Source organism: Solanum verrucosum, unplaced genomic scaffold (assembly GCF_900185275.1).
Source record: "Solanum verrucosum unplaced genomic scaffold, falcon-dt-bn FXZP01000262.1, whole genome shotgun sequence".
NCBI classification, from domain to species: Eukaryota; Viridiplantae; Streptophyta; class Magnoliopsida; order Solanales; family Solanaceae; genus Solanum; species Solanum verrucosum.
In genome coordinates, this window is record NW_026020366.1 from 2,402,316 (window position 1) to 2,417,452 (window position 15,137).

The 15,137-nt window shown below is 32.0% G+C and overlaps 1 protein-coding gene across 2 annotated transcripts in view; it reads left to right on the forward strand.

The window, feature by feature from the left end:
- The first annotated feature begins 1,133 nt into the window (after nucleotides 1-1,133).
- LOC125837916 (uncharacterized) overlaps nucleotides 1,134-15,137 on the forward strand; it is a 41,908-nt gene continuing 27,904 nt past the window's right edge. The window contains exons 1-5 of one of the 2 annotated variants that reach the window (XM_049516993.1): nucleotides 1,134-1,694; nucleotides 1,769-1,889; nucleotides 8,152-8,435; nucleotides 9,347-9,574; nucleotides 10,242-10,376. In XM_049516993.1, coding sequence (XP_049372950.1) covers nucleotides 1,371-1,694; nucleotides 1,769-1,889; nucleotides 8,152-8,435; nucleotides 9,347-9,574; nucleotides 10,242-10,376 — 1,092 coding nt within the window. In that variant the 5' untranslated portion in view covers nucleotides 1,134-1,370. Of the gene's footprint in view, nucleotides 1,695-1,768; nucleotides 1,890-8,151; nucleotides 8,436-9,346; nucleotides 9,575-10,241; nucleotides 10,919-15,137 lie in introns of those variants that run through there. The other variant, XM_049516992.1, reaches the window with a different exon arrangement.

Here is a 15,137-nt window from a genome sequence, read left to right on the forward strand (position 1 = left end):
AGGACACATGTGTCTACTTATTCAACTTTATACAAGTTTAAGTGTCTACTTATGCACACCCAAAGACCAAAGTTGAGGACATGGATACTATTAAATTGTAATTTAAATTGTATTTACAATATAGATAGATAATTTTTTAAGAAATTATTATGAAATATATCTTTACTTTTTATTAATTATTTTTGTATACTTGCATTGAAATATATTGATAAGATTATCATATTATAAATTCCGTTAAAATTAATAATTTTTTTAATGTTTTGTTCATTTGTTTCATTATAAGACGACATTAGCTTATATACTGAATCAATTTTTAATTTTTCTCTTTTGAATGAAATTTATATTTTATGGGATTTTTTATATATAAATTAAATAACAAAAAAATACTATAATTTTAAAGAAGTATAAAAAAGATACAAGTTGATAATGTAAGGGTAGAATAGATATTTAGAAAGTCAACTAGGAAAAAAGGGTGGGGGATGACTATTTCTCAAAATTGAGGGGATAGTTTGATTTTAAAGTAAAGTTGAAGGATGCAAATAATTTTCAACATGATTCAATCACGAAGGAGAGTGAGGAGATGCATGTGATAACTTCTTCTTGAATACTCAGTTATTTTCAAATTATTCTTGAAAATATAAATAATTCAAAGTAATGTCATAAATATAAACAATTAACTCTCTTGAAATTATCAAATAGAAAATGTGAATGAGGGACAAAAATGGAAGAAATTTCCAACAACTCTATTAAACTTTGAACATTTAAGTTATTTTAAACTATAAAAAAAGGCTCAACAATTCACTTATTTTGAAATGAAGAGAGTAAGAAATATTAAGTTCAAAATCCAAAAATGAAAAATTTTCTTAAAGAAAATACTTTAAAATTTAATTTTATATAATGTGAATTCAAATTAATTAATTCAATAAATTCTAAAAAGAGTGAATAGTTATACCCAACAAATGGGAAAGAAGAATTGTCACTTCAAATCATTTGACATATAAGAACATACTAAAAAACTAAAGAAGACTTTTATAACTTCCAAGAAACTAAAGTGCATTTACGTAATGAAATTTAATTTCCCAACTCCTCCATAAATGTTTGACCTCTTTAGTCCTTCACCTAGATATTATTATTCCCCTCTATTTTCTCCCACAAAAATCTTGTTCCTAAATTTCTCCAAACCCAACCTCAACTACCTTTTTCATTTTTCTTCAAGGAATTTAGTGATAAGCTTTTCAATTAAAACAAAAAACACCTTATTTTCCTAGATCTATCTTCTTATCTTTATAATATATTTTCTTCCCTAAACTTCTTCAAGAAAACCTCAAAAGAAAAACCCATTTTTGACACTTTGACAAAAAATTAAAGAAATGCCCATGGAACGTTCAAACTCATCAGGAAGCACAAACTCTTCATACTCAACAACATCAAGATCATCATCATCACTAGTTTTATCCATACAATGCTTAAAAGGAAGTTCGAAAGGCGATGAATGGACCGGAAATATGTTGATAACTGGGGATATCGTGGAGGAACTTCGAATAGGTAACATGATTCTTCGATCACCGTTCAAGAATGGCAAAAATGGTATACAAAAGATCATGCATAATTCATTCAAGGCAAAGGAAACTTCTATTATTGTTCGTGTTAGGCGTGGATCTCAATCTGACGATGAATTATTCACCGAGTTACAGGTATTGAAATTTTTATCAAGAGAAAAATATACATACAAATTTTTAGTTGATTATATTATATTGTGTCTGAACAGGCATGTATCGTTCCGAATGAGTTTGGCGGAAGGAAAACTTATATGCTTAGAGCTATCGATGATCCTAATTATGCTGTTGGTTTTGTTGATCGGACGGAAATGGAGTGTTTGGAATTGCAAGGTACACTTTTTCCATTAATGTTGACTTTTCTTTTTGTTTGACTCCTTCTTACATAGGTATTTTTTTAATTTATTATTGGAGGTGCTACTATTATTCTTTTGTTTTGCTTGCACTTGCCCATATATACATGCAACTTGCTTTCTTTCCACACGTTTTCACATTTTCATTTTGCATTTTTTCTTCTTCTTGATATAGTACTCCTTCGGTTTCTATTTAGTTGTCTATCGTATTAGATTTTTGCATACCTTAAAAAACTAGGTAAATTTACTATACGATTTTTTAGCTAAAACCATCCCTCAATTATTACTTAAATCTAATGTATATCCTTATATTATCTAAGTGAGCAAAACACATCCTTATATTATCCAAAATATAACAAGAATCCTCCTTCAATCTATTTTTGTTAAGAAACTGATTGAACTAATAAAAATATATTTTTTAATTTGGTCATGTCTTAGCCACGATGAGAAGATCAAAGTTACCTAAAAGAATACGGATATGGATAGGAAACGAATCTTTCATTCTCAGAATTTAAATTTGTATGTTGTTTGTTTATATGTTTTTTGCATCATCAAGTAAATTAACTTGCAACAATATATAAGTCTTGAAATATTTATACAATAGGTTCCGATGTTTAGAAAAATTATGTCAAAAAAAATTATTTTAAAAATATTATGCCCAACTATTTAGAGATTTTCTTTAATAAAATATTTAATACGTATGTACATTATTACAATGCAATTCATATTTTATAGAATGTACAAAAATGCTGGAAATTTAGTGATATTATGTAGGCGTTTAATTATGAAAATAAAAAAAATAATTACTTTATTTGAAAATTTTGAAGTTGAAGTTGTATTTGGCCATACTTTTTACAAAGAATATATAGAATTTGAATCTATTGTCTGAATATGATTTAAACCCTCAATTTCTAAAAATTAGAAAAATCACCCACCTTGACTAGCTTAACCATGTGTACATATATTCATTCGACTTGACACATTTTTTTTGTTGGTGACGTGATTTTCTTACAAAAAATAGACAGAAGGATGAATCTTGCAACTTTTTGGATAGTGCAAGGTTATTTTTTATTTACTTATATAACACATGGATATACTTTAGGTTTAAGTCATACTTGAGAGATGATTTTAGACAAAAACTCTTTACTATTATATATTTATTTAGTTTTCTTTTGAAATCAAATTTTCAATAAATGAACATGAATTAGTTTATTTGATTAATTTATTTGACCAATGAACATGAATTAATTATTTAGTTGTTTCTATATCGGTCAAATATATACTTTCAAGGATAATAATTCTCAAAGGTAAAATAGAAAGAATAGTGTCATTTTTATGCATCGGTTTGTAAAATAACTAGTATTGAAGAATATTTATACTATATGTAAATAGAAATGGAGGGAGTACTTTTTACAAGGAAAATATAAATCTAATTAGCATCTGAATCATCATTCTCTTTGCAGTCGAAAATCAATTTCAATTATATATAATCGTTAGTTTCAATTTATTAGAGCTATTTTGACTTGACACTTAGTTTAAATAAAATGAAAGAAGATCTTTACAATTTTATTGGTCTAAAATTAAAGATGTGTCAAATGTATCAAAATATTCTTTAATTTTGTGGTCATAAACATGCCACATGAAAAATTGGAATTAAAGAATTGCTAAAAAAGAAAGATAATTTTTTTAAACGAATTAAAAAAAGCACGTCAAACAAATTGAAACAGAAAGAAATAATAATTTTTTTCTCTTATTTTTGTAGAAAATTTAGTATATATATATATTGTTGGGGACTAGCTAGGAAGTAACATATACAACAAAGAATTTAGTCAAATAATGTACACAAAATGTCAACAACACCATATTATTGTAGGACTACATAGTGTACACACACGGAAAGAACACGTACAAGAGTACGCACTTAAAATGATTAACTTGGATCTGCTTTAGAGCCCCCGGAGCCAGTCTCGGCCTGTTTAGTATTCTCTTGAAGTCAAGTTTTTTAATAAATGAACATGAATTAATTTATTTTGATTAATTAATTTGACCAATAAACATGAATTAATTACATAATTTTCCAATGTTAATCAAATACATATTTTCAAGACTAATAACTTTGAAGGGTAAAATAGAAAGAATAATATTATTTATGCATTAATTTTATGAAATGAAAAGTATTAAAAATATCTATTTTTAATAGGAATGACTGACATATATTAACAAGGGTGCACTTTTGTAAAAATACATTGGAAAGTGACTTTTCTTGATTGCTGAATATATGTGAAATGCTTATGTTATATTTTGAAAATTGAAAACCAACAAAACTTGTTAGAATACACAATGTCTTCAAATATTTTTTAAAATATATCATTTTCAATGCCATTTGTTTTTGTTGTTAAACGATTAGTTTTAAGAAAAATTCATTTCAAAGGTTGTTATGGCATGTTAGGCCCTTTGACTAGGTGTTTGTCTAATTTCTTAATTTTTATTTGGTTCTTGCATAGTCACATTGACAAAGATTGATCCATTAAACTATATTTATTTACTTGGAATGACCTAGTTTTGATAGGTAAATAATAAATTTTTAATATGATTAAAGAATGGAAAATATAAGACCAGAGACGTATCTAAAGGAGGCTCATCAGGTTCACGTGAGTCCATGGTTCCCTCCCGAGATCATATATAATAGTGTTATATTTAAAAAAAACAATGAAATATAGATGTGTGAACCCACACTTGAAATATCACATAATGCAATTGTGATTGGGTGCACGAGCTCTGCAAGGTTAGAAATTTGAATTTTATATTTATCTTGTTTTATTTTTCTTTCTAAAATTAGATAACACTTCTCTAAGTAGTAATTGGTGTACGTATGTATATATATATATATATATATATATATATAAAAGAATTAATTTTAGATCTATAATTTTATAATTTAACGGTTTTCAGTAGTAAAAACTTAAATGTCGTTCCGATCAAATTTGTATCATATATCAATCTTTTTATAACAATGCACTCATCATCTCAAAACCCTGGATACGCCTTTGTATAAGACCTCAAAATTTAATATTTATAAGGAACTACATCAAAATGTATTAATTTATCAGGATCAAGTAATATAATTTGATGAAAATGTAGAGTTTAACTTTTGTTGAGTAATAAAAATTAAATACAAATGCATATCATATATTTATTTTAACTTAGAATAAATATTGATTTTAGGTGAATTTTTTTCGATCCGATCCGATCCGATTCGTTTTTTTTTTTTTTTAAGGTAAGGATAGTGGGATGTGGGAGTTGTGGTCCTAGTGGAGGGGTTATGATGTGCCCAGAGAACAAAGTACTCCAATTGTGCCAATGGATCACGATATATTTATAGATATATAATATATGCTTGGCAAATGAATCTTCGTAAACTAATACGCCTACAAATATATTCTAGTGTCATTAGTAGTAGATTAAAAGAAAATTATTTAGATTGTGTTGTACTATTGTTGTAGTTTCTTCTTAGCATTAATAAAATAACCTGTTTCGACAAATAAATAAATAATTAATTGGTTGCTTACGAAGTCAGAGAGTCACGGGCTAATTAATCAAAGGGGGAAGGGGAGGAAAAGTTATAATTGAGGATAATTATTCGTGACTTTTGCAGGTATTTTTCCTATTAATATGTATTATATAGGAAAAGTTATAGTGAGAGAGGAATGTGTGGTGGTAGGGGTGGTGGTGATAACGGTGGTACCATGGTAGTTCCACGTACATTCAAATGACTTTATTTGTTTGCATTTAATGACGGTATGAATCTGAATGATTAAGATATTATATCATTAAGTGCATTTATTTTTATTAAGATTTTAACTCTTAGGGTATGTTTGGTATGAAATTTTTTCAATGTTTGGTTGATTTAAATGTTTTTGGAAAATGTTTTCTAAATCAATTTATTTCCTCAAATTTAAGGAAAATGTTTTCCCTTTAAAAATTAAGAAAATCATTTTTCGAAATTCTACTTCATCCTTCAATATTTTTTCTTATCCTACACCGTACTCCATATCCACCCTCCCCATCCATAAAATATTTGTTTTTTCCAAAATATTTCAAAATTTGAAAATTTCATTTTTTACGCCACATGCCAGCCCCACCCAGGCCCCCCATCATTTTTTTAAAAAAAAAACTTGTTTTGAAAATATTTCAATTTTTACGCAACCCCCCCCCCCCTCCTACCCCCCTACCACCCAAGTCAAGAAATTTTTTATACAAAAAATTGTTTTAGAAAAATATTTCAAATTTTTTAAATTTACATTTTTATGCCCCCATACCCCCCCCCCCCACATCGCCACCCCCTACAAAAAAATTATTTTGAAAAAATATTTCAAATTTATAAAATTTAACCCACCCCATATTCCCCCCCCCCCTCCCCCCGCCCCCCGCCGTCAATTTGTTTTTGAAAAAATAGTTTTAGAAAAATATTTCAAATTTAATTTTCCCCTTCTATTATTAAAAAAAAAAAAAAACACCCCTCCTGCCACCCCCCACCCCACCCTGGCCCTGGTCAATTTTAAAAAAATCTTTTTTTGAAAAATATTTCAAATTTAAATTTTTACGCCACCCCCACCCAGGCCACCCTGTCAAAATTTTATTTTTTTAAAAACAATTATTTCTTAAAAATATTTCAATTTTTTCATTTTTATGCCCCCCCCCCCCCTTCCTGTAATTTTTTTTAAAATAATAAAATAAATTGTTTTTGAAAATATTTTAGATTTTGAAATTTTCAATTTTTACGCCACTCGCACCGACCGCCCCTTTCATCACAAGTCACAACCATCACTATTGCTAGCTACTACTATGAACTACTACCACACTTACCTCCTCTATCATTATAATTATATCAATTGCCATCTTCTCCTCCATCTTTGTAGCCACTGTCATCTCCACCACCACTATCACCAATATAGTCAATTCTTACAACCAACAAATTAACTCCGCCATCATAACTAGCATCGTAGTCAATTACCACCATACATTCTTTTGTCACCATCACCATCACTACTACCGCCACCACTACTATCAACCACTCCACTATTGTGGTCAATCTCTACTATCAACCATGCACCTCCATCATCATAACAGCACCGTCGCAAGCTGCCACAAATACATCACCAACCACTACAAATTCTTCAACCACCACAATCAACAATCAACACTGTCAACTACTAACATCAACCAACTTCATCACTACAACTACCAACACCACTACCAATTCCATCATTATGCCACAACACCAACCATCTCCACCGTCATAACTATCACCACCACCATAACTAGTCACTAACAACAACTCTTAGCATCACCACCACCACAATAAACTATCTCCACCATTACTAGCAAATATAAGTATTTCATTTTATTTATTTTTATCAAATAATGATTTTTATTTTATTAATTCTTTTTAATTTGCATTTTATATGTATATTCAGGTGTCGAAAAATAAATCGTGTTAATCATTCAATGTTTAAATCTAGAAACAACATCATAATCATTCAGATGTATATTAGATCCAAACGCCTAAATTTTAATAAAAATAAATAAAAGGCCTTAATCTACGAAAATAAAGGTAAGTTTATTTACACCCTTTACTAAAGTATCTAACCGGGTCAATGCATGGATTACCGGTTTACCCTTTCAACAAATTAAAGTGTGTCAGGTAATAGGAATATTATGGTTACCTAATGGATTAATTAAAGGAAGATTCACGATCAATATAATATTATTATTTTTATTTTAAAAAAGATTTCAAATAAACACACACATACCCAAAAGTGGATACAAATATATATGCTATATATCCATGGATAAACACTTCCAACAAATATTTATGTCAAAGCGTTTGATTTACTTCTGATATCATGCATGTCCTAATTAATAACACAAAAAGGGGTGATGGAACGAGTTACTTAACTTGTTCCCTTCTACTACGATGCGGAATTATGAAGTATAGTTAAGTATGAACATAGTATTTTTACGTGGAAAATATCTGGATTATAAGGATAAAAAACCACGATCTACATCTCTACAAGATTTGTCACAAATTCACTAAAACAAGTGAGTCTCAATAGAATTCAGATTACAAGAATTGAAATGTAGGAATCAAGTCTAGTCCCTCAAATAACAACCTACACATATTATTGTGTCTCTCGTCAAAGCTACCCTTAACAATTGTTTATATCTATGACTATATGTAGGTTCAAGGAAGTCAAGAATGGTGGGAGCATTGACAAGGACTCCACTCCAAGAAGGATATGTGAGCTATCCATGGGAGAAGAGAATGAATGAGTTGCTAGCAGTTCCAAAGTCAAGTAACTTTTACTCCCTACTTCTCTTGCCAAAAGCCTCAGACAAAGTTTCAATTGGTTATAATGATTTAGAAGACACACTTTCTAGAGCAAATGCTTGGCTCATTGCTTCTCAAGCCTCTGGTGTTCCCATTGTTTTCATGAATATCCAGACTGAATCTCTACTTACCAAGGTACCTAAATATTCATGTCAATCTTTTCATTCACAAAAAAAAATAAATCTATTTTTTCAAATGAAATATATGTTCAGACTCAACTTCAATTTCACTTACTGTATCTTTCAACCTCAACTAAATATCGTCTAAATGTCTAATTGACCGGTATTTTAAATATTGAAGTTCAATATTTTACAAGTAATTGTAAAGAAAAGTACCCTCAGCCTAACTCAATCCCAAAACCTAGCATATGAGGGGAGGATTGCCCAAGACCTAGGACTGGACAGGTGAAATGTGGACAATATAAGATTGGTTGGAGGGGTGGGTGGGTGGGTGGGCACCATCAGAAATAATGAATCAGGTGGGCCTAACTTTGATACTATGCGAAGAAAAGAATCTTGAGTTTAACTCAACCCCAAAACAAAAAAATATCTTATTATTAGATGAAATTTATGTTCACATACAACTTTAACTTCCCATACTGGTTTTTTCAACCTCAACTAAATATCGTCTAAACGCCTAATTCACCAGTATTTTAACTATTGAAGTTCAATGTTTGCAACCCTAACTCAACCGGAAAAAAAAAGGATCATGAGGGAAAAATTGCCTAAAACCAAGGACTAAACATCTGGATCGTGAACAATATAAGTTTAAAGGGGCTAACATCAGAAATAATGAACTGGGTGGGCCTGATTGACTCTGATATCATGTAAAGAAATGAGTTTTAAGCCTAAGTCAACCCCAAAAGTTAGCTCATGAGGGAAAGATTATACAAGAGCATATAAAGATGTGTGACTCCAGCAGTTATTTGGTTAACGATTTTTGCTTAGCTCTGCTACAAATGGCAAATATATTAATATTGAACATCTATCTATGTAAAATCAAGTTATGACAGTAATTAACATTCCTCTGTACTTATTTTCTCATAGATATCAGGGGAGACAGCTTCGTGCACTGTAAGTGCCGGATCACTTTCTGATTTATCAAACCTTGCAAATGCAAGTTTGTATGGTTTTGAAGATTACCATGGAGTGGATATTGGTGTTGTTCGAGCAGTTCGTCTTTGGTTTTCCCCACTTGGAGGAGAGATTCCTATTGACATTATAATCAAAGAAAATGATGTAAAACTTGGATTTGCCATCAGCAGAACAGAAGAGGTAACTAACTTCTATCTTCCATCGCGATCCATACAATTTAACATTGATTATTTTACAACGTTAGTGTACATATTTTACTTGTTAGCATGTCGACATTAGTGTACATATTTTACAACATTAGTGTACATATTTAACTTGTATCCAATTAATCAGTTTGAGAAGTTAGATGTAATATGTTAAAGTACAAGAAGAAATCTTCTATAATCTTAGATCACATTTTTACTAGCTATGATAAAGTTCATTTTTGTAAGCCAAACTTGACCAATTGTTCATTCAAGATTAGACCATGTTAGTATCTCAAAATTATGTAGTATTGTAATGTTTGTTTGATCTTAAAAGTTAGAACATACTGGTTAGAATGAGATTAACTTACTTTAATTACGTAAAATATCGCTAACCATATATTTAAATTCTATTGTTTTTAACTTCTCATTATTATTCTATTTTTAGGGGTTTATTCACATATCACACAAACTTGACCAATTGTTCATTCAAGATTAGACCATGTTAGTATCTCAAAATTATGTAGTATTGTAATGTTTGTTTGATCTTAAAAGTTAGAACATACTGGTTAGAATGAGATTAATTTACTTTAATTACGTAAATCTCGCTAACCATATATTTAAATTCTATTGTTTTTAACTTCTCATTATTATTCTCTTTTTAGGGGTTTATTCATATATCATCAGTAGCTGAAGGTGATGAGGATGCACCTTCATCAAGATCAGGCCTTAGCAATCTATACAAAGAAGCAAGGAAAGAGTGCAAGCTTTTAGTTGTATCAAGAATATCCAACCAAAAGGTACTTCCATGGATCGTTTCTCCAATGGGGGCAGTCAGGTGTTTTGATACCATCTCTCTGAGTCAAAAATTGTCTTTGCATCGACATGCAAAGGTTCCCATTCTTATGCACGTGTTCCTTTGGGACCGTTCTGTCCCCGTGCCAAATGCTGGTATGATTAATCGGCCGAGGACTATTTCCCCGACTATGCTACCATCGTTGCCACCTGAAGTTCGGTTGGCACGCCAACCGAATGATAATCAGGTGATGCCATTGCCTCTAGAAGTTGAAGATGAGATAGGAAGTCAGAGTGATGAATCAGAACTAAGGCATGTCAGGGACACTGCTGGGGAATCTTCTTTCCGCTTCCATGATTTTTCTCTACCAAATAATTGGGTGTAAGTATTTTCTTCTAACGTTGTTTGATGTACATAAAGATGACAAGTTTTGTAACTAAGGGTGATCAGTTTAAGGGGCATTTGTAACAGCTTATTCCGCTATGGAGTTTCAATCATTAAACTCTATAATGTAACAAAAAAATTGCTGTTTAGTCAGACTTGTATGCATTTTCGAGAGCAATGGTGATGTCTGGTTGATTGTATCATGGCAGATAACAGATGAAACAAATAAGAAGCATTATTATTAGTTTTATGCTTCAACATGATTGCTTAAATTTTATGACTAATAAACAAGCTCTAATGCTGTACTCTTCACATGAATGAGAGTTGTTACCTCCCCTTCTTAATGTCTTCCCATTAATTTGCTCTGTTTACGTACTTTTAAAATATTACTCCCTCCATTCACTTTTACTTGTCATATTTTGATTTGACACACACATTAAGAAAACAATGATTGACATGACTATTTTACTGCACTTCCCTTGTCAATATTACTCTCTCCGTTCACCATATAAACATATTGCACTTAACTGGGTGATATCCCCCCAAGGGGTAGTTAGTTGCTCATACTTAACTCCCGGCAGAAGCATGAACTACGCGATAAAAAAGGCTCTACCAATGTCACGACCCAAAATCACAAGTCGTGATGGCACCTATGTTCCCAACCGATAGGTAAGCCAACCGAAGAAGTTAACCAATTAAACTTAAAATATAGAAAAGTAAGTAGAGAACAAATATCTTAAATACCAAGTCTTTTAAATAAATTGCAAAAAACTGAAAAATCACCCCCAAGATTTAGTGTCATAAGTACAAGAGCTTCTAAAAGTCAATATAAGTCTCTAATTATATAAGTTTAAACATAAGAAATATCCTATCAGAATACCAAAACAACCTAATAAATAGAGATAGATGAAGGTATGGGCCACATAATATCCAAGCAGCTCACCACAACTCAAAGATAATCCAAACTCAGACTCAAGCTCCAAGAAATGCGCTTAAATTCGAAATACAATCTACACCACAAAAGAGTGCAACAAGTGTAGTATGAGTACGAAACCACGTGTACCCAGTATATCTCATAGACCGACAACAAAGAATTAGTGATAGGAGTATATAAGAAAATCATCCTTTAATTTACCAGTCTTCATTATACTTATTAGTCAAGTTTCATCAAATAAGAATAAACAAATATCACGCAATGTCCAACAACTAATAAAGCACATAATCAACAAGAATGAGGGATGTAATGAGATACAATGCAATATGACACCATGAAATTAAATGACATGCCTCAGATGTCAAGTACTCTCTCAACCGTATATACGTGATACTCCTCGGAAATACATAGAGTGTTCATGACCCATAGGGGACTCGCGAGGTCCATATACCAACACGGACGATCTCTACGTGTCTGTGCGGATGATCTCAACGCACTATCATAAAATCAAACAATCCCAGCACGAACGATCTCCACATGCCCAACTTATAATCATAATCAATCCCTCGCACGTACGATCTCCACATGCCCAAATTATAATCATAACGTGATCTTAACACGGGCGATCTTCACGTGTTAGACCTTTACTCATACTCAATCTCATGTCAATGCATGTGCACAATAAGATATCAATCAAATGGGATGATGAAGCATCTCAATAATTGAAGTGTCTCTATGACATATAATCACCTCAATTATCACAAATATATGGGTTCAATAAAGAAACACAACCACACAAAAGAAATCAAGTCACTAAATACATCAGCTAATGCTCATATGCTTTGACATTCTCGTATTACAATCTATCATATTATAGTAAAAAATTTCCCTTTAAGAACATCGGTACTCATACCAATGCCTATCACACCATTGGTACGAGACCCTCATATTTCTCCCTTACCCATTATCTATTCCATTTTTTAATCTTTAATTAGAAAACGTCCCTCAACGAAGTCTAGGAAGTTTAACATACCTCGAAAGTTGAACACGTGCCACAAAGTGTTTCCAATCTATCAAATATATAATCCTCCTAAGAATACGAATCTAATGAAACCCATATTACTATATTTAGCTTCGACTAAAAATCGGGTCAAAAAGTCATCCCGAGCCACCAAATTCAAATATGAAATTTTCTTTCAGATTATGTTCACCGATGATAAAAAAAACTCGCACGCGTAATTTCAGCTAAAATGGATCGTTATTCGACCCCCAAATCAAGATTTTATTCTAAGAACCCTAAGACTATATTTTCTTAATTTAGTATAAATTATACACGTTTCTATCCTAAAAATCTATTCATAATCACAAAAAAAAATTAATAGAAATGATGAGAATAATTACCTTGATGTTTTGGGATGAAAATCCTATTTTTCTCTTCTCTTTTTAATTTTCTTTTCTCACTTTCCTTTCTTTTTCTCCTCTGCCTTATAGATTTTTTTCCCATGTTTCTGCGTAATGCTGCTGCGAACAAGTAACAACAGCAACCAACTTTAACCTATTACTATTTTTTTAATTTATTATTATTATTATTATTTTGGGCTTGACCTTTTTTTTTTCTTTTCCTATTCTTATTAGCAACAAAATTATTTAATCTGAAAGTCATGTCACTCATTCCCACAAGTCATAAATTATTTATAAAAGTTATTAAATAGTTCATATAAAAAAATTGGCTAAAATTCATAAAACGACTAAGAGGGTGGTTACATCCAACAACCCCCAACTCTTCCTTAAGTGGAACATATCACTTTTTGCCGCTTCTATTGAAATGAGATTTAATTCCTTGTTAAATCGTATTTACGAAATAAAATACACTCAAAGTATAAACTTATACAAAACAAAATTCATACAACAAACATAAGACATAAGTTGAAAACTATACAAAATAGAAAATTAAATTTAATTAAGATCTAAAGCCTAAGCTCTAAGTCAATCTCCTCTTTGTCACCAATACTCGTGTTCCTAATTGATGAATTAATAGATTCAATTGACCTACTAGGCAGTGGAGCATTAAGAATTAACTTGATCCCATATGGAACCTGTTGACTATAATTAGGGGCTAAAAAGTCTGCATTATTAAGTAGAGGCCTCAGGTGGAGGTGCATGTGTAGCAACATGAGGCACTTGCAACACTGTGGCCAGTTGTGATTGGTCATAAATCAATTGTGGACGCCCAAGAATTTTACGAGCCCCCTCCACCATTGGTTTCTTAGGATGGGGACGATAAAAGCGCCATTGGCTAGGTAACACGATTTGGTTAAACTTTCATTTACCCAACTAAAAGAGGATGGCTGGAAGGTCAGTGGATAGACAAAAATAACTTGTGATGGAGTGCACCTTTTATCCAAGTGCCCTAAGATATGTACTTGTGTTAGTGCCCAACAAGCCCTTGGCTCGAGGTGAACACATCATTGCATGTCTTGCAACTCCTGTAGGCTTCAATATAATACCTTCTTGGACTACTCCACTTGTAAGTTGTAATTGCTGCATTTTATGTAAATAATTATTAGGGTCTGTTTGGAAAGCCGCTAGGTAATTGGAATTTGTGTATGTCACGACCCAAGCCTAGGGCCTAGACGTGACCGGCGAATGGGGAACCCGAAGGAACCCCAAACAAGCCTCATAGCGTATCTTACACATCATTGGTCGCGGAAGCAATTAAAATGACCATAAGCGATAAGCATAATCAAGGGGGAAATCGGGACTAAGGGAGCAAGAAAAAAAAAAAGAAGAAATGATACATAAATACCATAGATGAATCAAGCTCAAACATAATACACAACTTGTCCAACACCACCTCTAAACATGAGTACTTAGCGGGGGCCAAGACAAACTACCGGGCTCACCCTCATAGTCAAAACATAACTAAAAAGAAAAGTCTTATACATAGCAAAAGATCATGAGCAACGTCCCCGAAATGGAGGACTCACCAATAACCTTGATAGGAAATCGTATTAGCCATGCGGAAGAGGATGGTCAAGCGGTGCTCCGGTCCCTACATGGTGACATCATGTAGGCATAGAGTATGCGTTAGTACGTTTGAATGTACTAAGTATGTGGGATGCAATGCAATGCAACAAGGGATGGACATCATAGGCAAAATGCATAATCGTACCCGATAGATAGCATATTAATGAGATGATATGTATAATGATGCTTATATAAAAATCATATTTAGTAGGACATAGTATATGTGTAGTGAGTGACCATCAATATAGTATTTCCAAGGCCTACCACCCCCTTGGAGAGGCGAAAGAGGTACAAACCCCTCAATATGGTTATACGGGCCTACTACCCCCCGTACTAGGCAACCAAGGTACAAACCCCTCGATACGGTTATACGGGCCTACTACCCCCCGTACTAGGCAACCAAGGTACAAACCCCTCGAT